At 44.2% G+C, this 22612-nt stretch overlaps 4 protein-coding genes across 9 annotated transcripts; 3 read left to right on the forward strand and 1 right to left on the reverse strand.

The window, feature by feature from the left end:
* The first annotated feature begins 69 nt into the window (after positions 1 to 69).
* LOC117850295 (phytochrome-interacting ankyrin-repeat protein 2) lies at positions 70 to 2439 on the forward strand. Its single transcript, XM_034732125.2, has 3 exons — positions 70 to 767; positions 1370 to 1541; positions 1890 to 2439. Exons 1-3 carry the CDS (start codon positions 651 to 653, stop codon positions 2099 to 2101), a joined length of 501 nt encoding a protein of 166 aa, XP_034588016.1. The 5' UTR covers positions 70 to 650; the 3' UTR covers positions 2102 to 2439.
* A 595-nt stretch (positions 2440 to 3034) lies between these two features.
* On the reverse strand, positions 3035 to 5069 carry LOC117850326 (small nuclear ribonucleoprotein SmD3b). Its single transcript, XM_034732155.1, has 4 exons — positions 4755 to 5069; positions 4555 to 4674; positions 4401 to 4457; positions 3035 to 3317 (listed from the first exon to the last, which is right to left on the reverse strand). The coding sequence occupies exons 1-4, from the start codon at positions 4911 to 4913 to the stop codon at positions 3255 to 3257; spliced, it is 399 nt and encodes a 132-aa protein (XP_034588046.1). The 5' UTR covers positions 4914 to 5069; the 3' UTR covers positions 3035 to 3254.
* A 3896-nt stretch (positions 5070 to 8965) lies between these two features.
* LOC117864883 (protein ENHANCED DISEASE RESISTANCE 2) lies at positions 8966 to 13769 on the forward strand. Of its 5 annotated transcripts, none has more exons than XM_072290766.1 (22): positions 8966 to 9268; positions 9416 to 9490; positions 9592 to 9645; positions 9750 to 9815; positions 9939 to 10039; positions 10121 to 10176; positions 10290 to 10406; positions 10476 to 10516; positions 10617 to 10717; positions 10794 to 10889; positions 10978 to 11042; positions 11123 to 11194; positions 11322 to 11477; positions 11626 to 11855; positions 12034 to 12073; positions 12190 to 12335; positions 12477 to 12578; positions 12706 to 12750; positions 12841 to 12981; positions 13070 to 13165; positions 13233 to 13334; positions 13419 to 13769. In XM_072290766.1, the coding sequence occupies exons 1-22, from the start codon at positions 8966 to 8968 to the stop codon at positions 13590 to 13592; spliced, it is 2379 nt and encodes a 792-aa protein (XP_072146867.1). In that variant the 3' UTR covers positions 13593 to 13769. The 5 variants fall into 5 exon arrangements, with proteins under 5 accessions (XP_072146867.1, XP_072146869.1, XP_072146875.1 ...); XM_072290768.1 differs by having other exon boundaries at positions 12202 to 12335; XM_072290769.1 differs by having other exon boundaries at positions 9158 to 9268; positions 9942 to 10039.
* Positions 13770 to 17770: 4001 nt separating this feature from the next.
* LOC117842530 (ruBisCO large subunit-binding protein subunit beta, chloroplastic) lies at positions 17771 to 22574 on the forward strand. Of its 2 annotated transcripts, XM_034723014.2 has the most exons (16): positions 17771 to 17886; positions 17973 to 18125; positions 18489 to 18707; positions 18806 to 18931; positions 19014 to 19151; positions 19250 to 19345; positions 19969 to 20211; positions 20321 to 20555; positions 20632 to 20801; positions 21016 to 21093; positions 21219 to 21290; positions 21410 to 21514; positions 21634 to 21726; positions 21809 to 21901; positions 21984 to 22110; positions 22209 to 22574. In XM_034723014.2, exons 3-16 carry the CDS (start codon positions 18498 to 18500, stop codon positions 22220 to 22222), a joined length of 1800 nt encoding a protein of 599 aa, XP_034578905.1. In that variant the 5' UTR covers positions 17771 to 17886; positions 17973 to 18125; positions 18489 to 18497; the 3' UTR covers positions 22223 to 22574. The 2 variants fall into 2 exon arrangements, with proteins under 2 accessions (XP_034578905.1, XP_034578897.1); XM_034723006.2 differs by lacking the exon at positions 17771 to 17886 and having other exon boundaries at positions 17932 to 18125.
* Positions 22575 to 22612: the final 38 nt, after the last annotated feature.

Consider the following 22612-nt stretch of genomic DNA (forward strand, 5'->3'; position numbering starts at 1 on the left):
CATGGGCCCAACAGCTATCCCACTATCCTGCCTGCCTGGTCGTGTCAGTCTGGGGCAATTCCGTCCATAAGTATTAGCAGTGGAAGTGGATTGGTTCCGTGTCGAAGCAGGAGGAAGAAGAGAGAGAGAGGGGGGAGGAGAATTCGATTCCGATTTCTAGGGTTTGCTTGCTCCTCGACATCGCCTCCTCCCCATCGGCCGGCTAGGTTTTGCTAAGCTATGATCCCCAAACCTCCCATCCTCGTCGTCCTCTGAATCTGCTTCGCGATCGAATTTGGATTCGATTGGGGGAGCCAATCTACCACACCCGCCGCGCGCCGACATACTATGGTTCACGCCCGCCGCCGCCCATCGCCACCGCCGTCGTCCTCCTCGCCGATGCTCCACAAGAACCTCCGCGCGCTCGGCCCCGGCTTGAATCCCTTCGCTCCTTTCGGCATGGGCAACTACTCCCTCGCTTCCTCCTCCCGCTAATCCTCTCCTCGAATCCTCTCCTCCGCTTCCGATCTCTCTCCCGATTGCTGCTGCTGCTGCTGCTGGTAAATTCGATCCCGGCTGCTTCCTCGCTCGCGAAGCCGCAACCATCCTTCCTCCCGTCCGCTTCCTTGCTCCATCGGTTTGGATCTGAGAGCCAGCCCTACAAGACTAGCATGGTGCTGCAGGTGCGCAGGTCGCTCAGCATGAGCCGCCCCCGGAGCTGCCCCGCCGCTGATGACCGTGGCTGGAATCAGCTCCATGTTGCCGCTCGCAAGGGAGACCTCAAGGAGGTACGGATCCAATCTCCCCTTGTCATTCGTTACATGCAATGCTATATAATACCAAACTAGAATGCCCATGGCTGTTGCTACTTCTTGCTTTCTGCCAAAAAAACATTGGGATTCTCCTGCTGTTGTATTGCTTTATCATTCCAAAAGGAAAGCAAGTGTCTGACTCGAAGCGTGATACATGACAAATAGGCTGTAATCAGTTACACATGTGGGCAGCCTAGCACATACAGATTCAGCATGCATTGGCTAACGTAAATCATGCTTGCACATCGCACAGAAACACCAAAAAGGATAAAATTGTGTGCCAGTCAAGGTAACAAGGATTTCTTTTGTTGCCCTCAAGCTAACAAGTTAGTCTCAATCCATGAATGCAGACAAACAACTTCTAGAGTTGGGTTTTGTTGGCAATTATTTGTGTCAAAATTTTGCACAATGCATGCCTTCCTGTGTCACCTGCTGATCGGTCTGATTCTCAGACTTAGGTCCTAAGTGTTTTGCCAACCTTTATCCTAGGCTATCTGTTAACTTTTGATGTTCTCTTTGTATTCCTCTCATTTCCTGTTGTTACCTAGTGCTAACTGTTTTTGTAAAATGATGCCTAGGTCCGACGTCTCCTGGATGAGGGGATGGATGTCAATGCACCTGCATGGGGACCTAAATCTCCTGGTGCTACAGCACTCCATCTGGCTGCTCAGGGCGGGCATGTTAAAATCATGGATGAACTGCTGGAGCGTGGTGCAAATATTGATGCTCGAACAAAAGGAGCCTGCGGCTGTAAGTTCGCGCTCCCAATTGACTCACTGCCTGCTCTGTTAGGGAGTAGAGTTTTTAGTATGCTATTTTCTGCTGTCACTCATCGTGTTTTTGCTGGAGTTGATGCAATTTCATGCACATACTTCCCAGTACATATTGTCTGGCTTGCTGCTGTAATGCATCTGCTTAGAAACCTGAACTAAACCTTAAAAGTAAAAAAAGATACCGTGGCAAGAGTCTTGTATGGAAGACACCATTTCTTCATTGAATTCTATGCTCCTACTTCTCTTGTGGTAGTGTGTGAAAATTTATTGTAACATGCTTACTGAATAACAATATGCTTACTTCTCTTTTCTTGGTTGAACCCAGGGACCCCTCTACACATTGCTGCCAAGGAAAGGAACAAGAAAGCGGTGAGATTCCTGATTGAGAATGGCGCATTCCTGCCTCCTGAGATGAATGACCACAGGTTCAATCCTCCCCTCCACTACTGCTCTGGATTAGAATGGGCGTATGAGATGAAGCGCATGCAAGACGAGAGCGACTCACCTGGCGAGACTTCCTTGAGCTCAGACAGCTAGAGGGAAAGCAAGCAGGTGCACTGCGAAGAGGATGCAGTTTGAGAAGGCGGACAAGTTACTTTCAGAAAACAAAGACGGACAAGTTACATCAGGTTGTGTGGTTATTCTAGAATTGTATGCGCATCATCATTGCGCTGCTTGGTGTCCAGGAGTTGGCACGTACTATGCATGTAGTCTGGTGTTTTGAGTGATTGGTGTCGGATACGTACTCTGCTGCAAGTGTCCTGGGTACTTTGTTATTGCACTGTATTCTTGTGCATTTGTACCGGTATCATATCTTGGGATACGTGTTTTAACATCTGATTTGGCCATCTGGGTAATCATAATTTTTTTTTTCATCTGGGAACAGCAAAGCTGATGAAGCTGCAGCAGCAGCGTGCGTTGGAAGCACTGACATGTGGGCCCACTTTTGCACTCGCCGGCGTGCCTCAGCAATAGAATGTAAAAGATGGCTAGTTTTCTACTATAGTACAGTACCATGTTAGAAATCTTTTAACTAATAAACCATAAAGCAAAGATTATGCTTTCGAGACAAACCTGTTCATGTGATTCTTAGTAATTCAATCCAGTAGTTTAACACACATTGTTCTTGGCTCCATTGTAATTTCAATTGATCTCAGTCGACCGCTATGCCTCCCTCACAGCTTAGGGAATAGTAGTGTTCCCTAGCTTAAAAGGGGAGCTAGGCTGCTGCTGCTGCCTGAGAACAGGGTTTGTTTGGTTCAGACCCTGAGAGAGCTGCTGTCTGGCGAAGGCAGCAATCTCAGGAGTCCGATTCTGAGCAACTGGGTCAGATGCTGTTGCCTAGCTCAGGCAGCTTTCTCAGGGCTGCATCCAAACAAGCCCTCGTGAGTTCATACCAACGTCTGGGCCATTCTCACGCACCCACGGCATTCCCGGACAGTCAGCAGGGGGCAGCTGGGAATGACGCAGTGAAAACAAAACCTGCATCCCTACTATTTAAAGTCTTCTCATCACCCAAGTCAAGAGAATAGAGCAATACACCACGGGTCAAAGGTACCAGAGTCATTCACCCATTCTCTCAGTAAACACAAACCATCGTCCTGTAGAGATTACACATAAGCTACCTTACAAGCAATTTCATAACTAAGGTGCAAACACAACAGTGTGCACCATCAACTTTCAGACAAATCTACCTCCTCACAGGGGGTGCGCCACCCCGTCCTACAGGACCACCACCACGACCAGCAGCAGCCTACACCAAGTGATAGGCAAAAGGTTACAAAGTACAAATAATAACACAACACATAGATCGAAATGTGTGCATGCATATATCAAAGGTACACACATAATTTCACTGCAGATGGTTTGCACGTTTTAATGTTCCAGTTCCAACATTCTAAAGCCTACACTACACTCTCAAGATACTTCAAATTCCCATATAATTGGGTGTCAACTGGTACGGAGAAACATAGGAAATGTGGTGTATGACTTGGGAGTGTAAGATGTAAGTTGGAACAGTTTATATTCTCTCTTGTGCAAACTTAGGTAGGTATAACATTGTGATGTAGCAGAATTGTTCTAAAAAAAGAGTAGTTCTAAATTTCACAGTGCATCATTATATACTCTCGCATTTTACTTCTGGAGAGGAAGATTTTGAGATCAAATGATGCAAATAAAAGGGTGACTTTGAATGGAATTTATTCTTTTCTAGTATAAATCCAAAAGCTCGGAGAAAGTACAAATTGAAGACTACTGCCCATCTTGAGACAAACGGATATGTAACTAGCAAGGAGGGCATTGGACAGTAATTGGAGATGAAATGTAGAAACATCCTGAAATTAACATGGCTGCGATAACAGGATGTGGAAATTCTTGTGTGCAGGCGCAATTGACTTTCTAGCAAAAACATATCTCAAGCTGCAGGCTTTGGTGTAATGCTAATGCAAAGAGTCAAATAAAAAATTAAAAAAATTATAGGCCGCCCAATGTTGTGAGTTCTGACATGTGAACATTGTGGCATTACAACGGAATGGGGCTTGAGGAAAGCCATCAAAGACCTGTCTAGATAGGAAAGACTGCAGTAGGATTTTCTGCATTCTAGTTAAAATTCGTACTAAATCTTAAGAATTTGGATCCCAATCCCCTCAGTCCCAACAGGGACTAGGATCTATCGATATTGCAGCATGTATTTTGGACTGGATTAAGCTATAGCAGCTGAGGATTATTCGCAGTAGCTATGAACCTCGTGCATTTGAAATTTATTCAGCTACTGAAGGAATCAAAATCTTCCAGATTAACAAGTGAAGCTTGTGGTTGGAAAGCAAGAGGTGATTACCCGAGCACGCATGGCGACCGCGCGGCCACGGCCAACACCAACAGCTGAGCCTTTACCCTGCAGGAAGATGAGCGTTGGTTAGCAATCAATCAATCACTTGCTATTTTTTACTGTAATACGGCAAGATGAGGAAAAAAGGAGAGTAAAAGCTGACCCTAATCCTGGCCTCGAGGCGCTTGAACATGGGGGCGTTCTTGAGCATGTCGGGTATGATCATGAACCTGACCCTGCTCCCCCTGATGAAGACGTGCTCCAGCTGCGACACCTTGCCGTCCTGGAATCCATCAATTATTCAGGGTTAGATCAGGCATGGGGAAGGGAGAGCTTAGTGAAGTTGATAGCTAAGGAAGGAACCTTTGCCGTGAAGGTGATGTTGTCGAGCTGGCAGTTCCAGTTGTCCTCGCACTCGACCATGGCGCCGCGGTAGACCTCGCCGGTCTTGAGCTCGACCGTGACGACGTGGCCCGCCGCCTCGTGAAGCAGCTTCACCGGGATCCCGAGGCTGCGGCTCATCCTCGAAGGGGAGGTGCTGGGGCTCGTACGCGGCGGTGTCTGGGGGAGCAGCGAGCGGGAGAAGCCGGACGGAACGGAGGTAGAAGAGGAAAGGAGGCGGCGGGGCGGCGCGGCAGCGGGGAGGGTTTGCCTTCCGCTCCGCCTCCAACTCAGCTTGCTTTTCTTGGGCTGGGCTCATTGGGCTCATCTATCTATCTATCTATCTTGCACAGCCCACCGGAAATGTCTTCTTGATTTGATTTAGTGAAGCCCAAATTCAATTTTCGGCCTCTTACACTATGTATGGTACGGTGGTACCATGTTTAGAAGGGAAATTTGTCTGAAAAACGTGGTTTTGTGCGGCACACGTCGTGAAAGTTGATTTAGTCTCCACCGCATCGTGCGCATTTTAGTCTGCAACACACAGCGCTGAATAAACTAACCATTTTCTGTTTGGAGAAGGGGTAAAAGGACCACTTTACCCTTAGACCCACCTGTCATCTTCTCCTTCCTCTCCACCCTAATTTTCAAACTTTTGCAACTTAATAAAATTTGTTAGACTTTTCTAGAATTTAATTGCTTGTGTTTAAAGACAAGGATTTTCTAAGGGTACATCTAATTTATTTGGTATTTAAATCTTTTCTAAAATAACTTAATGAATTATAGGCTTTCATTGTTGCATTCATGCTGGTGCATTTCTCTTTGAGTGTTGAGTTCGAATTTGTGTTTTAACTCATGTTTGAATTATCGTTTGAATCCCTTTTAAAATAATAGAAAACCCTTTCTTCTTTCTTTCTCTTTTATCCTCCTTTTGGCCCGCTCCTTCTTTCACCTTGACCCGCAGCAGCAACAGCAAGCCAGCGCCTAGCAGCAGCGTTGGGCTGTCGACTCGGCTCGCTCTAGCAGGCCTACTCAGCAGCGGCCTGCTTCCTCCGCGCCAGCCCGCTCTAGCGCCAGCCTCCGCCGCTGCTCGCTGGTGGGTAGTCCCCACCCGTCATCCCTTCCGCCGCGCCACACCCGAGCCGAACTTGAGCTCGAGTCCCTGCCGCTCCCGCATCTACCTGCGAGGCTTGGCCCACACGCCAAGGCCGACCCCTAGCCCAATAAAACCTGCCGCCTCCAAAGCCCCATCACCAAACCCTAAACCTCGCACCCAAGCTTCAGCGCCGCCACTGCACGCCCACAACCCTAGCTCACGCCCGCCACTCTCGATCTCTTCCGCCGCCGCCTTTCTGTCGACAAGATCATCGCTCGGAGCTTCGCGTCGTGGTAAGGAAGCCACCCGTGAGGATCCCGTGCACTCCCATGCCTTCTTTCGTGTGCACAAGCTCGCCGGAGTCGCTGTTTCACCGCCGAGCCACACCTCACCCTCGCCGCACAATCGAGATCCTCGACACCCTAGATGCATTTGCAGGCTCCTTAGCTCCTTAGCAACCTCTAGGGCCTAGATCACATCGCTTCTGGTGGCCGTACGCTCGAATATGGGCTGCTTCTGGCGAACCAACCCTGCTCCACCGCCATCTCCACCGCCCCCGCACCACCCGCTTTCTCCCCGGCCTGCCGCAGCTGTCCGATCTGAGCCTAGCGACTCCGATCTAATCTGACCGAAGTCAGATATGGTCAACCCGGGTCAATCCTGGCCAGCCGCGCCGCCTTTGCTTAAGAGCCCCTGCCTTTGCTAGTTTCTGCGTCTAGTCCTGCTGCAGTTCAAAAGTAATTAGGTCTTTTTATTCTGTTTAGACCCCTGCTCTTTTATAAAATCCCACCCCCCATCCTAGATCGGTTCTTTTACGCATTAGACCTTCTATTTATATGTTTAATTAGATCTTAGCCCTTGGTTTCTTTAAGTTTAGCCCCCTAGAAGCTTAGTTTTCTCGCAGTTAAGCTCCTGAACCTTGTTTAGCTCATATCTTTAGTGTTTTAAATCCGTTTAAGTGATTCTTGCGCCTACGAGTTCGTGTTAACGCATAGATTAGTTTCATGATTCTGTTTTCTTTGTTGCTACTATTTGGTGTATTATTTTATTATTTTAGTCCTTTATTTGCTTGTATGTACTTATTTGATGCGCATAGAAGGATCACAGTTCGAGGGATTCGAAGAGCAAGGCTTTGAAGACTTTGAGCAGCAAGAGCAAGTTCAGGAAGGCAAGTTACATCCTTGATCACAATTTGATCCTATGCAACCTTTATTTTTATGTTCAATACACATATGCTATGCACTTTATATTTATAAACATGATGGGTTCTATTTAAGGTTTGCCTAGTTTTACCCCTATACCTCGATCAACCTGAGTTTATATCATGTTGGGTAGTTTTTGTTAGTTGTTCTAATTGGGTATGGTGAACCAATGATTAAACTTATTTTATTTATACTATAACTTCCATTAATACAAAATCATCATGCTTAATTGGAACATGGAGCGACCACCCAGGAAACAGTACAACCACAAGAACTACATGGCTCTGGTCTTGGCTAATTAACTAGAGACTCTAGTTTGAAGCGGTCTTACCGAAAGGGCAAGAGGGGCGGCGGCAGATAGGGTATAACCCAACCCTTAGACTGATCTACTCTATGGTAGCTTCGTAGTCTTGAGAGAGGTTTATGCTTTGCTACTGATCCGGAAGCCTTAGCGGGCTACTTCTTACTAGGGAATTTTTGTAAAGGCCTCGTAGCGTCCCTATGCAGTCACACCTCGATAGTGTGATAAGTGCTTGGTCGGCATAGCATGGTTGGATCTAAAGTTATTTTGAACTTTTACGCGACTTGTGGTGAAAGTGTACAACATATGTGGAGTATAAGCTCACGGTCAAGAACGGCCTGGACCCTCACATGATTAATCTGTCGGAAGTTGAATTAAATTGTTGTTATTTATTTCTGTTCTATTTATTTATATTCATGCTTAACGTGGGTGGTATAAACTTATGCTTAGTAATTACTAATAAAATTTGACCAACCAATTAAAATTGCTGAAATGCTGTTAAACCTTAGCCTATCCTTGCATAGCCTTACACTACACATTCCTCATGCTTGCTGAGTACCAACCATAAGTGTAGTCATCTTTGCTAAAATTATTGCTCAAACCAAGTCTACTTTGAGGAGGTTCCTGAAGACTTTGAGGAGTTCTAGGCGTACGTGTCCCACCAGCCAACTGCCTGTGGAGTTATCGTCATCATTGGAGTTCCACTGCTAGAATAAAGGCTCGTTTTGCTATTCGAATTAAAGACTTTCAGTCACGTAATAAATTTAATATTCTCTTTACATTAAGTCGTTGCATGTGTGAAACTTGATCCTGATGTACATGTACTTTATTTATCTAGTTTTGCTATTAAAACCGGACGTGACATCCTTTTCCTCCGATCCTCTTCCACTGTGCCGGTTCCTCTTTCTCTTCTCTCTAACCTCTCTTGCTGCTGCTCCAGTTCTGTTGGCGCGAGGCTCGCCTGTGGCTGTGCCGATAGTATACTCAGTAGTATACATATGTGTTGTCCAAGAAAAAGGAAAAGAAGCTAGTAAGAAGAAAAAAAGGGGACAAGCTAGCAAGTTAAGTTCCGTGTACTTAATTATATGCATATGGCAAGCAAATACTGTCATGCATGCATGGTCGTTCATATTTCGATAACACGCTCGGTAGTATGAGATACCACTAGCCTATGTGACAGCCAGCATGCATGGCATCGCAGACTCGCAGTACGTGCACAAGCATACGAAAATATTACTTCCTTTTTATCAGCAAAGTATAGGTGGTCGGGCGGGGAGCAGCGCTAGAGAGATGAAGAAAATAGGATGGGGGAGGAGAGCATGGCGGCGGAGCATGCGCGCGCGCCTCTCGCCCCGCCACCCCTCCTCCTTCGCCCGCCGTAGCCATGCCCATGCATGCCGGGTTGCTTCTCCTCCTCCAATCCTCCCCTCCCGTATCTATCGCCACCCCGTACCATCCATCCAATCATGCATTCGCATTCCTCCTCCTCGATGGATTAGCTAGAGATCAGATTAATCGTTCCTGTTGTTGAAGATCACTTGATCCATCGCAGTCGCAGTCCCAATCGCAACACAGTAGATCGCGCATGCCCAACATGCTCGGCTCGTCGGCGTCGAGGCGGGAGGCCAGAAGCGGCGAGCTCCCCAAGGCCGCCGCCACCGTCTCCCTCCGGGAGGCCGCCACCAAGATCATCGAGGCGCCCAATCCCAACAAGCAGGCGGCGTCCAACAGCATGGCCGCCGTCGTCAGGGAGGCCGCCGCCGCCGCCGTGCGCCACGAGGGCTGGATGGTGCGCTACGGCCGCAGGAAGATAGGCAGGTCCTTCTTCCACACGCGCTACTTCGTGCTCGACAGCAAGCTCCTCGCCTACTACAAGAAGAAACCAAAGGACAACATGGTATGTATACACTCACTGGACCTCTACACAATCATTTTCGATTTCGAATCTTCCTATTATTATTAATTAATGGCTGGTGTCTGATAGATCGACAACATTAATTAACGAATGATGCAACATATGGTGTGCGTGTATATGTGCATCCAGGTTCCGCTCAAGTCGCTGCTAATAGACGGGAATTGTAGGGTGGAAGATAGAGGGCTCAAAACACATCATGGCCAAGTGAGTGAGTTTATTTGCTCCTTTAATTTCTTTCTTTCTTTGCTTGATCACAATCTGAAAATTCTCATCCCTCTTTCATATTTCCCCCCCTTTAATTTCAGATGATTTATGTCCTGTGCATTTATAACAAGAAAGAAAAGGAGCACCAAATAACGGTTCGTCATAGAATCCAGTATATGTAGAGCAACCATTCAACGAACTTTGCTGCATTTCTCCCTATCTGTTCTGGCCTCACATCACCAATATATTTGATTCACAGATGGGCGCGTATGATATCGAGGATGCAATGGCATGGAAAAAGAAGATAGAACTCATCATTGATCAGGTGTGGTAATTAAGTCCGTGCTTCAGCCAGTTTTTACAAATACGCCACACCACAATCGCTCCAAACATGTCAAGATACAAGAGAGTTGGAATGTAGTCTTACCATTTTTCTTCATTCTTGCAGCAGCAGGACTCTATGACAGCTAAAAACCGTAAGGCCTTCGCTTCAATGGACTTTGACATGGAATTTGGAGGGCAGTTTTCGTTTTCAGATCATGACAGCGCGTAAGTAGCATTCCATCTGTCAGGTTATCCTCTGCTAGATCTTTTGCTGAATTAGCTAGAGAATCTTTATTGCAATTGTAGAGCTGAAGATGACGAGGAACGGCCTACTTTGACTCGTAGGACAACTATAGGGAACGGTAAACAGTTGCATTAACTATCACAAGTGAAGTGGATTACTGATCTTAAGCAACATTTATTTCCACTTTTGCACGTTTTAGCCACAAATTCACCATGCCATTTCTGCTGCTAGGTCCCCCTGATTCAATACATGACTGGACCAAAGAGCCTGATATTGGTGCGTCCAATCAGAACGATCCCAATCAAGTTCACTCCAAGAAGAATTGGCGACTACTTAGATGCCAAAATGGCAAGTCTGCATTCCTCTCCTTCCTCATAGGATTAAATTTGAATTTGCTCACTGTTTTGGTATTGGCAGGGCTGCGCATCTTTGAAGAACTTCTGGAAGTTGATTATCTTGTAGGTTCCAACTGCTATGTTGTTTTTTTTTTTGTTGGTCTGTACAAGTGTCTAAAGACCTGAAACATATGACAACATAATACTTTGATGTGCTATATAGGCACGAAGCTGCAGCCGAGCTATGAGGGCTGTTGGTGTAGTGGATGCTACATGTGAAGCCATTTTTGGTCTGGTGATGAGCATGGATGTAACAAGATATGAGTAAGCATATGGCTTTCTAACTTCCTGTTTTCCCTCCTAGTAGCATTGATCTCTTAATGTTTATTTTCCATTACAGGTGGGACTGTAGCTTTCGTCATGGTAGTTTAGTTGAAGAGGTTGATGGTCACACCGCCATACTATATCATAGGTTGCAGCTGCACTGGTGCCCAATGTAAGTTCTCACAGATCGACAAGTCCTTACCATTTGCCTTTTCTTCTGATTGTTGCCAATGGATCTTCGATCCACATTAACTATGCAGGTTAGTTTGGCCTCGGGATCTTTGTTATGCTCGGTATTGGCGCCGTAATGATGACGGAAGCTACGGTAATTTTTTGATTCTTCATTTTTCCTATTGCCTTTAATGTCTGCAATCCCTTCTGTTTGATAGTGTGTGTACGATGCAGTTGTGCTGTTCCGATCCATAGAACATCCGAACTGTGGTCGGCAGCGAGGATTCGTGAGGGCTTTCATTGAAAGTAATTTTCCATTGGCACATATTAAACCTTCATCTACCTTAGAGTATGAGGCACTCCAAATATAAGAAGAACAAAAATGTCAACTTCTGGTCCTCCGTTTCTTTTTCCTGAATTTCTGCTAGTACAGGTGGGGGTTTCAAGATTTCTCCCCTCAAGTGTCGCAACGGAAGACCCCGTACTCAGGTTCAACACCTTATGCAGATTGACCTGAAGGGATGGTTCCTGAACTATTCTCTCTCCTTTCAGTATCATTCCTTGCTGCAGATACTAAACTGTGTTGCAGGTATTGAAAATACTGCTATTTTTTAATACCAACAACAGTGACCAATCCATCTTAAAAGGAAAATTAGAAACTTAATTTGTCAAATTAACAACATAATGCTGTTTTACCACCGATTCATTTGTCTCTTATGTTCTTCACCAACTTCCAGGATTGCGCGAATATTTTTCCCAAACAGATGAAATCCATATAACCCCAAGGATTCCTGTAATGGAAACCATGGTTGATGCGGATTCAGGGCCAAAAACTCACAAGTTTCAAGATGCAGACTCCAAGACTAAACCAGTAGACCAAGGGCAAGCTGGTAATAGAAGCATGGGAATGATTGACGAAGAGTCGGATGAGGATGATGAGTATCAAGTTCCTGAAGCTGATCTAGAGGTGTTTACTCTACTAGACCCCACTACAAGCAAACTTCTATGATTGCTTTACTTAGTACAAGTTGGGATAATTCAGTATGTAACACTCAATAGAGTGGCAATTCACCCTGAAGCAAACCCTACAAGCTTACAAATGTTTTCTATCATCATACTAAACCTTGATCAAAACCAATGTACAGGAAGATCCGAACAAATCTGACAGTGATGCTAAGCGCACAGGTATGGTTCCCCATGTTGCTCTACATGCTTGTATTGTCATATCTGCTATGAAGTTCCCAGGACAGGTTTCGTTATTGTTAATTGCCATAACTGTGACAGTGTAATCATTACTGCAGATGATCCTCCAGAAAAAATTGATTTATCTTGCTTTTCCGGGATTCTTCACCGTGATGCTGATGAGAAAAGCCGCAACTGTTGGACAGTACCCGATAGCAAGATCTTTAAAGTTCGTAGCAAGAACTTCCCACAGGACAAATCAAAGGTCTAAATCTTCCAGCTTTTGCTTTATTGCTTTTGATTGAAGCATGCATTCTAGATGGTGTCCAGAACCGGGTTTCTTTTTCTAAAAAAAAGGAGAGATAGCATAAAGAACATTAACACTCTGGTATCATCCAAGTCACAGATACCTGCAGCGAGTTATTTGATGGAGCTCGCAGCCATCGATTGGTTTAAGGACACAAAGCGTATGGATAACGTTGCCAGGCAGAAAGGTTGTGTTGCTCAGGTAAGCAATCCTTTTGAATGTGAAAGAAATTTGTGGTTTCTTGTCCACTATTAGTTACACGGCCTCATCGAAATAGGTCCAATATATACAATGTGGAGTACTTTACTTTTGGCACTTTGTTAATTAGGTTGCTGCTGAGAAAGGGATGCATACATTTGTTGTAAACATACAGGTAAATTGTAGGGAATATATATCTCATTTATTATTGATGTATTTGAAGCAAATTTGGTGTGAAGTTTGATACTGTCATGTTGCACTGTAGATTCCTGGATCGACCCAGTACAGCTTGGTCATGTATTTTGTAGCGAGTTCCTTGAAGAAGGGATCGTTGCTCCAGCGTTTCTTTGACGGCGATGATGAGTTCCGCAATAGCAGACTGAAGCTTATACCTTCCGTTCCCAAGGTCTGGTAGTAACTCTCGGTCCCAGAGAATATTTATTCCCGGTGATTCATATTTGATAACAGGATAATAATGAAAATAAGTTGTTCAGGGCTCTTGGATAGTGCGGCAGAGTGTCGGAAGCACCCCTTGTTTGTTGGGAAAAGCTGTAGATTGTAGCTATGTTCGCGGTCCTGGATACCTGGAGGTAGTAATTGGAACCTTTTCTTGTCTCATTTTCATCTACTCTATATTGATGGTGTTTTTTTTATCAGGTGGACGTTGACATTGGATCTTCGGCGGTAGCAAATGGAGTTCTGGGCCTTGTCTTTGGTGTGGTCACAACATTAGTAGTTGACATGGCCTTCCTAATACAGGTACTAGTTAGAAACTCTTTAATTACTTACCTCTTTAATTTCTTACCTGCTGAGCAAAGGAGTGATGATCTATTGTATATTTAGGCCAACACGTACGAGGAGCTCCCGGAGCAGGTGATCGGTGCAGCTCGGCTGGCACACGTGGAACCGGCCACGGCAGTGGTTCCTGACCTGGACAGCACAGCAGCTGAGAATGACGACAGCGGCAACAACAACAATGCTTCCTCGGAGGAGGATTTGTCCAAGAAAACGAATTGATGTTCAAATTTATTGCCTTCGTATCAAATCTGGTTATCAAGATAGCAGATTACTAGTGATGGTGATAGTGTGGTTGACCTGTAGTTACTGAAATTATTGTGCAGAAGAGAAGATGAAGCCCAGAGTTTTGGTTTTGACAATGGTAACTAGGATAATGTCCGTGCGTTGCTACGGGCGAAACAAATCCTTTCCATAAACGTTAATTTTCATTGTATAATTTTTTGTAACATGTATAATAGAAGCATTCACTTTGTTTTAAACAGAAGTACAAATAATTGTCAAAAAATAGAATGCCTACCTAGCTATTTGAACACTTGGTAACAGATTCTTTCCATTGCCAGTTTCACGTAATCTTTCTGTCGCACAACTATCATCCTACTTCCACCACCCAGATGCTGGCAGAGCAAGCTCCATGCTGGCGTGCTGCTAGCAGCTAGCGGCAACCTCCTTTGCTGCCACTTCCCGTCATCGTCTCCATCAGCACGACCACCATCCCTCACACTGGCAACTGACCATCCATCCAACTAGTCAATAATGCAACAGTTCAAGGAAAAGAAAATGATGTCAATATAAAATCACAGGTTAGGATACAAGGTCTCATCATATTACTATAGACCTTCATTAAAACCTATCAATGAACAAGTACAATATGCTACCGATATTGGTAATTGGACGGCACAAAACAGATTATATACTTATTTTAGTTTTCATACAAGACCTAGAACTTTTTTATTTATAAAAGGAAATGGCAATTCATTTTCTTACCTACATGATCAAATAATATCAATGATCAAATAATATCAATGGTTTCAATAAAATTATGATCTCACACCTAGCTACTTATCATGCTAATTTATATTTCAGAGTGACTAATTAAATATGACGCTATGTTTCAACCTAAATGTGATGCTATCTCTACCTAAGAAAGGACTGATTTTTCAGGGCAATAGTAAAATGCAATAACAAAATGAGCTTATTGTATCTTCCACTTCCTTCACGAGTCATAACCCAACGCCTCATTTCCTTTTTTCTATTTTGAACTGTAAAAACCCGGTGCTTAAACTGTGCAAGGTGCAAGTCACTATCACAAGTTGCTAGGCAGACTACAACCTACAGATCAGCACGTATCTCCAACTACTGACGGCAAAGAACAGCAGGTGGTAATAACTTGCAAGGCTGTACCATGAGCTTTAAGTAATAGCAACATCAGCAGGCTGCTGTACGCAATCGAAGCCTAACGTACTGCGAAATTAAACTAACCTTCTGGATCAGAGCCTTGGCTTTCTCAGCATCTTCCTCCATCACATCGGTGACCGCCTTAATCTTCGAGGCTTCGGCAGCCTCCTTGAGATTTTCATTGATAGGGAATGCGTCGGCAACCTCGCCAGTGACCCTCTCCATCACCTCTGCCACCGTGTGGATCACAACTATTTCCAGATGAGTTCTAAAAATTATTGATCCAATTTATCAAATGACTGCTATGCCAATAAATGAAATAACCAAGATGTGGGTAACCCAGAGCAACTTGTATTGGATGGGCACTATATTAAGACATAATGACACAAAACAGGTTTTATAACACCCAAATGGAAATAGAGGATCATAAGCAGTGGGATCAGCTTTCCTTGAGCTATTTGAGCAGAGCACTGGGATTAGCTTCCCTGGCATTACCTCCACCAGGACAAATGTTTACCACCCAATATGCCAAGGATAACCTATCTGATAGACTGAGTTAAACAACCAAACCTTTTTTACTTAGAGCCAGTACAATATGAAGCAAGTTAAATTCAGTCCAATTTCTTACTTCAGCTACGAGCATTGACTGGAACAAGATAAGCAGAGAAATGACCATCTTGCAATACCTTTTCCACCATAAGATGATTCAGACGTCAAAATGAGAATTTTTCGGATAACAGATTCAGATTGTTCCTTCTTTCTATCCTTGAAAATCCAAAGGTGTGGGACCAATCGAATCATATCAGTGATTGCGCAAAAAATTCACGCTGCAGTTCTGAGACAAGTGGAAGGAATTGGACACTGGAGTTTAGTGGTCAGAGTGCACTTACCGGCGTAACATGATATACTGCCAACAGCATAGCATGCAGCCCTTCAGTTATTTCGTGAATACAGTACGGCTTCATCAAAGAAAACACATGCGTAGAACTCTAACCAGCAGGAGCTTTGCACCTCACAAAAAAAAATGCATACAAGTAGATGAATGGATTTCTGGCAATGTGAGAAATCAATCTTAAAAGACACGAGTGTGAAAAAAACAGTTAGAACAAATGAGATTGAGAACTCATAGAGCCATCAAGATTTGATATCGCATCCTCAAGCACCTCATCAGAGGAATATGTGACAGGATTAAATCCCCTTGACCTCCCACTCTCCCTGTCATAGATGAACCTAGCTTCCAGGACCTCCCCTTGCTTGTTGAACAGGTTAGCAAGCGCTAAATTGTTCACACTCCATGAAAGGTTGCAAATATACCCCCTATCGGCCTCACCCCTGGACCCTCCAGGTGAGGACTGCTCCCTGGATAGTGGGTAGTGTTGACCCTGAATGCACAGTCAAACTCATCCTATCAGGTACCTGATTTCAGAGATAGAGGTTAAGCTAAATAACTATGGGAACAAATTTGAAAACATGGTGCAATATAGCATTTGATTAAGCAAAGCAAACAGCTCAATAGCTAACATATATACTCGACTGCAGGCTAAAGTGTAAGAATGAGCTCAGAAAAGAAGAGAGTTGCAGAAGCAGGTAGCATAGCAAAGCAACCACTGGGCTTCCGGCCAGTCACAAAATAGCCAGCATATTATCCAAGATCCAATGTTATATGCTTTATATCAGAACCTAGATAAATACACTAGCTAGTAGTCCTGCAGTGTTGTAATTAACCATTGCTAGAGAATAAGCATGAATGACTAAAAAACAAGGAGAAAAGTCATACCTTTATCATCCCCTACAATCGAAGCAATATCCTGAAGCTAATCTTTTAATGCAAGCAATATCCCATCTGTCGAGCAATTTCACAATACTAACAGTCGACCAATCTCAATAATGAAGTTTGAGTGTACCAATCAAAGCTTAAAGATTATATAAATTAAACAGCCAAAAACATCACCTCATGCCATGTTAGTTAAAACAACAGAAAAATAACCTGCTATGTGAGTGCCCATAAGTTGCATATGTTAACTGAAGCAGAAGTATTGATAATATTCACATGCCACTACCTAAAACTCCTAGAATTGGACTGCAAGAATCAGATGACTCAGACTGCAACATCATCTCATACTATATTCTATCTAGGTCTGGTTTGATATAATTACCATTGGAATCACTCAAAAAAACAAGTGACCAGCCATCTGTCAAGCAATTCCACAATACCGATAATGGAGAACAGGAGAATAAATGATGGACTATGTTGCCAATCAAGCAAATCCACTAATCATTATCCTCCTCTATGCAATCGAACCACCAGATCCGCCTCAATAAGGATGCATAAAAACGGATTGTCATGGAGATGTGCAGATGGGCGGAAGAGGTTACCGTTTTCGGTAAGCTCGACGACGTCGTAGGGGCGAGCTTGGCGGCAGCCCGGCCGGCACAGAAGTAGCCAGAGGCGTCCGTCTACCAGCACGCCAGCGTGGAGGGGAGGCCGGGGGTGGGAGGCGTGCTTGCCGCAGGGAAGGGGCAGCGCACGGCGGCGGCTTGGCGCAGGGGAGGGAAGAGGGGTGGCGGCGAGATAGGGCGGCGGCGCGATATGGCGTAGGGTTTGGAACGGGGACGTGGGAGGTAGACAAGGGAAGAAAAAAAACGGAGCGGTAGAAAAACGGGGGAGGGGGGTCGGCAAACGACGTACGACGTTTTTACTCGAATTTATTTTTGTAGCTATATAGATATAGATTTGTCGATAGCTGGGTGTTTTCTTTTCTTTCGTGTCAGATATGTGATTCTTCTTTCAAGATGTGCCTGCTGACTACTGGTAGTTTCTGTATGTCTTTAGGAGGCGTCTTGCTCTTCTTCCTTAGGAGGCGTCTTGCTTTTCTTCGATCTAATCCGCTGCTTTATTACTTAGTTTTGGATGATTTGTGAGCGATAATGGATTGATTCTAGCTGATTTGTCGACAAGCAAAGACAACAAACACCTTTCCCTCCTTTAATTGGTTTTGCTTTGCCGCCTCTTCAAGGAAGGCATTTCCTCCTCCTCCTTCTGGATGCTTCCATTCCAGTTCCACCAGTCAGTCAACGCCGATCAAAGGGGTGGGCCCGGTCGGCCCCACGTGCCTGTGTCTCTTTCTCTCTCTTTGCTGGTTGGGTCTAGGTGGTTGCATCTTCTTTACTGCTAATTACTTTCTTTCAATTGCTACAAAACAGGTAGCCCGATCCGTCCGCCGCCATCCTGAAACCCTAGATACATAGTAGATAGATAGCCGGCGGACACCAAATCAAGCGATCCCCTGCCCTGCTCTGCCCTTGTGCGTGATTCAACGACTCCAGCAAGCAATCAATCGCGTTTGCAGCAGCCAGGTACGTGCGTATGATGAATCGACCCATCTCCACTCTTGTTGTGTTGTCGATTCATCGCTCAATAGCCATAGTTTTTCTTTAGGGAAAGATAATAATCAGATGCATCCACCAACCTTGTTCTTCTAACTAGTGAATTCTGTTTGTGGTTTTCAATCCCAATCTCCCAACCCTCCTATTCTGCGCATCGCTTGTGATTTTATTTATTTATATACTCTACTAGGACATTGGGTCTTTCTACCAGAGACTGACTTGTGCTAGTCTTAATCTAAAAAAATTTCAACTCACAACAGATATTAAAAATTTCAAATCTTTTTAACCTACTCTGCTCTGTTACTGCTCATCCAAATTTCATCCCTGCTACAGGTACTCAAAATGGCTTCGCCATTCGGGACATGTGGCCTCAACAAGCCAGCACCTGCTGCCTTTGCCACCAACAAGCACCTTTCCCCCCTCCCTTCGCCACCAGTTGTTTCCATCCCACGGAAAATGAAAATGAGGCACCAGAGGAAGTGCCGTTTCACGGTGAATGCAGCAAAGGAGATCCACTTCAACAAGGACGGCTCCGCCATCAGGAAACTTCAGGTCACTCAGTTGACTAACATAATCACACCTCTGCTGCTGCTATTCATCTCATCACTTTTTTTCTTCTTCTTTTCAGCTGACACGGTTTTCTTTCTCAGAATGGCGTCAATAAGCTTGCAGATCTCGTCGGGGTTACTCTTGGACCAAAAGGACGAAATGTAGTCCTGGAGAGCAAGTATGGCTCACCTAAAATCGTCAATGATGGTGTCACTGTCGCAAAGGAGGTGTGCCTCTCTCACATTACAGATTTATTACCATCGTTTGTTCACTCTTCAACTTATCATGCCCACCAACTTTTTCGGCCAGGTTGAGCTGGAAGACCCTGTTGAAAATATTGGAGCTAAATTGGTCCGCCAAGCTGCTGCTAAAACAAATGATTTGGCCGGTGATGGGACAACCACTTCAGTCGTCCTTGCTCAAGGGATGATTACTGAGGGTGTAAAGGTACATCAACTCAAAACCTCATGTCTCGGTGCTTATGTCATACTAGCTGTTTTGCACACTCATGAAAGCTATAGTGAAAAATGTCGCTACTTTCCCAGATTGTAGCTGCTGGTGCTAATCCAGTGCAGATCACCCGTGGTATTGAGAAAACAGCCAAAGCACTAGTCAATGAACTCCAAAAGATGTCCAAGGAGGTAATTTCCTATTATCATTGTATTATGTTCTGGAACTTAGTGCTGTTCTTTTTTTATTTACCCCTGATCAATCACGTTACTACAATTGAATCACATCTTGCATCTAGATACCTAATGACCTTGCACACTGTACCAGCTACAAGCTACAGACCGGATGGTTGGCTGACTGTGATTACCATACATACAATATCTATTGTTATATAAACCTTTTTCAATGTGGACTTCAAGTCAAACATGGCTTGCCCATTGTAAATTTATGCATTGGTCGAATATGTGCATAAGCCATATCAATGGACTTTGGTGCGAGGCGACCATGATTCACAGTAAAATATGCTGCGCCAGCACATCTAGTTTGGTTTCCTTTCAGCTACATGTTGTATGCATTGTATAGCCCCCCCCCCCCCCCCAAACCCACCCACAGCACACACAAAAAAAAAACCTTCTCTCGGAGTAGTTATTGCATGGTGTATGCGCACAAGTGCTACAAACTTATTGTTTTGATACTTTCTACAGTCAGTTATAGTTGGGAGTGTAAATTCCCGTCCATGTCTTACTCATTTCAACTGTCAAGAACATTACCTGTTTGGAATCTGAACATGCCGGATTCGCGTTTGAGGCTGCAGGTTGAGGATAGTGAGCTTGCTGATGTTGCTGCAGTAAGTGCTGGAAATAACTACGAAATTGGGAATATTATAGCTGAGGCTATGGCCAAGGTTGGACGGCAGGGGGTGGTCACCCTTGAAGAAGGGAAGAGTGCTGAAAATAACCTCTATGTTGTTGAGGGAATGCAGTTTGACCGTGGTTATATTTCTCCCTACTTTGTGACTGACAGTGAAAAAATGACAGTGGAGTACGAGAATTGCAAGGTTTGATGCCCATGAACTCAACTGATGAAAATTGTGTAGTAACTATTATCTAGTAATAGCAGTCTTCATGACTTTGTTAGTCTTACGCTGATTTTAATTCTATTACCAGCTGCTCCTTGTGGACAAGAAAATTAACAATGCAAGAGATCTTATCACTATTCTGGAGGACGCTATTAGAGGTGGATATCCAATTCTAATAGTCGCAGAGGATATTGAGCAGGAAGCTCTTGCAACCCTTGTGGTTAATAGGCTTAGAGGTGCATTGAAGATTGCTGCTATCAAGGCCCCTGGTTTTGGAGAGCGCAAGAGTCAATACCTGGATGACATTGCTACTCTCACTGGAGGTATATTTTATCTTCAGTTATGATCTGATGTCTTTTTGTGCCTGCTTATCATTTACATTGGCCATCCTCCTTACAGGTACTGTCATCAGAGATGAAGTGGGTTTGTCCTTAGACAAGGCAGACAAAGAGGTCTTAGGAACGGCCGCCAAGGTTGTAGTAACTAAGGATTCAACTACAATAGTTGGAGATGGTACTACACAGGAGGAAGTCAACAAAAGGGTGATGCAAATCAAGAACCAGATTGAGGTTTGCATTCTGGAAAATTTAAATTATGTGTTGATCTGCTATTTGTCAAGCATCTTTATTTTCTCTTTTGTTGTGGTTCTGTTCTGTTTTTCAAGTTGCTGTTGGCAGCCCTGATTCTCCCAGACATAGTTGCATTCACTTGCCTTGCATTTCTACGGTAGTCACTTTTGATTGGGTGGAAATTCTTAAGTTTTTCCAAAACCAATATTTTCAGGCTACTGATCAGGAATATGAGAAAGAAAAGCTCAACGAGAGGATTGCTAAACTGTCCGGTGGTGTTGCTGTTATTCAGGTAACCCTGATAATGAACTGTAGGTAGCAGTTGGAGCAGCAATGGCACTAGGGTGCTTAGTGTATTAGGATGCTTATTAACTATCGTAAGAGAACCTTTACCAAATGATATGTCTTGCTTTGTAGGTGGGAGCGCAGACAGAAACTGAGCTCAAGGAAAAGAAACTGAGGGTTGAAGATGCCCTTAATGCTACAAAGGTAAATGCTAATTCTTGTTGCTTAAATCAATTTTGTTTCCTTCTCCGTGTTGATCACACCTTTACATGAAATCCTATTTGTAATCAGTACTTGTTAGTTGACAATTTTTTTTATGGCAGGCAGCAGTTGAGGAAGGTATTGTTGTTGGTGGTGGCTGCACCCTTATAAGGCTTGCATCGAAAGTTGATGCTATTATTGAAACCCTTGACAATGATGAACAGAAGGTAGGTCCCAAAATTTAATTGTTATTCATGTTACTTTCCGTTAAGGTGCTCTTTTGTATACCATACCATCTATGATGAACCTTTTGTCCTTTTTCTTTCTTTCTTTTTTTCTTTCCAAGGTTGGAGCTGAAATTGTAAGGAAGTCCTTGAGCTATCCACTTAAATTGATTGCGAAGAATGCGGGTGTTAATGGCAGTGTGGTTATCGAGAAGGTTTGCACTCAAAATTTTGTCCTGTATGACTTAACAGTTTGCAGCTTGTGTGTAAAGCAAGTTTAACATGTCTGGCGTTCAGGTACTTGCCAATAAGAACTTTAGGTATGGTTATAATGCAGCTACAGGGAACTACGAGGATTTGATGGCTGCTGGTATTATTGATCCCACCAAGGTAATTTCCTATTGCTTTCGTTGCAGCCACAAATTCCTATTTTCCTGTTAGCTCATATGGGAAATTGGTTTTGCATAATCAGGTTGTGAGGTGTTGCTTGGAGCATGCTGCCTCGGTTGCAAAAACTTTCATCACTTCCGATGCTGTTGTGGTTGACATCCAGGTGCCCGAACAAGCACCTGCTGCAAATCCAATGGGTGGTGGTTCAGGTAAATATGGGGGACAAGAGGACATTGTGGTGCTAACGGTTGGTTACCTATTAAGTAGTCTGAATCGACTTGATAATTTGCGTCGGTTTTGTGTTCAGGTTTTGGGTTCTAGAAAAATTCTGGAGATGAGCTTCCACTACCCTTCCTGCGGCATGGCACGTTACTTTGGAGAAGGAATTTCATTTTGGTGTTATTATAGCGTTAAAGCGGCAGCAGATCTGCTACGGGTGATCTATCGATGTTTGAACAATGAATCTTGCGTGCAGTTGGTAGTTGGTATGCGTCGCGTTAATGATACTATGTTGAAAAAAGGGGACTTGATGTAATTGTTGCCAGAACAGATGGTGGCTCTAGAGTCTTTTTGAGGACCTCGGTATGTGGTGGTGACGAATGCAGAATTCATTCGCCAAGCTGATAAACTATCATCTGACTACTGATGGAAGCATATGCAGTTTGTATGGAAACACATTTTTCTTCTGGCTGGGGAAAATTAGTAAGTAAA

This window comes from Setaria viridis, chromosome 1, assembly GCF_005286985.2.
Source record: "Setaria viridis chromosome 1, Setaria_viridis_v4.0, whole genome shotgun sequence".
Taxonomy (NCBI): domain Eukaryota; kingdom Viridiplantae; phylum Streptophyta; class Magnoliopsida; order Poales; family Poaceae; genus Setaria; species Setaria viridis.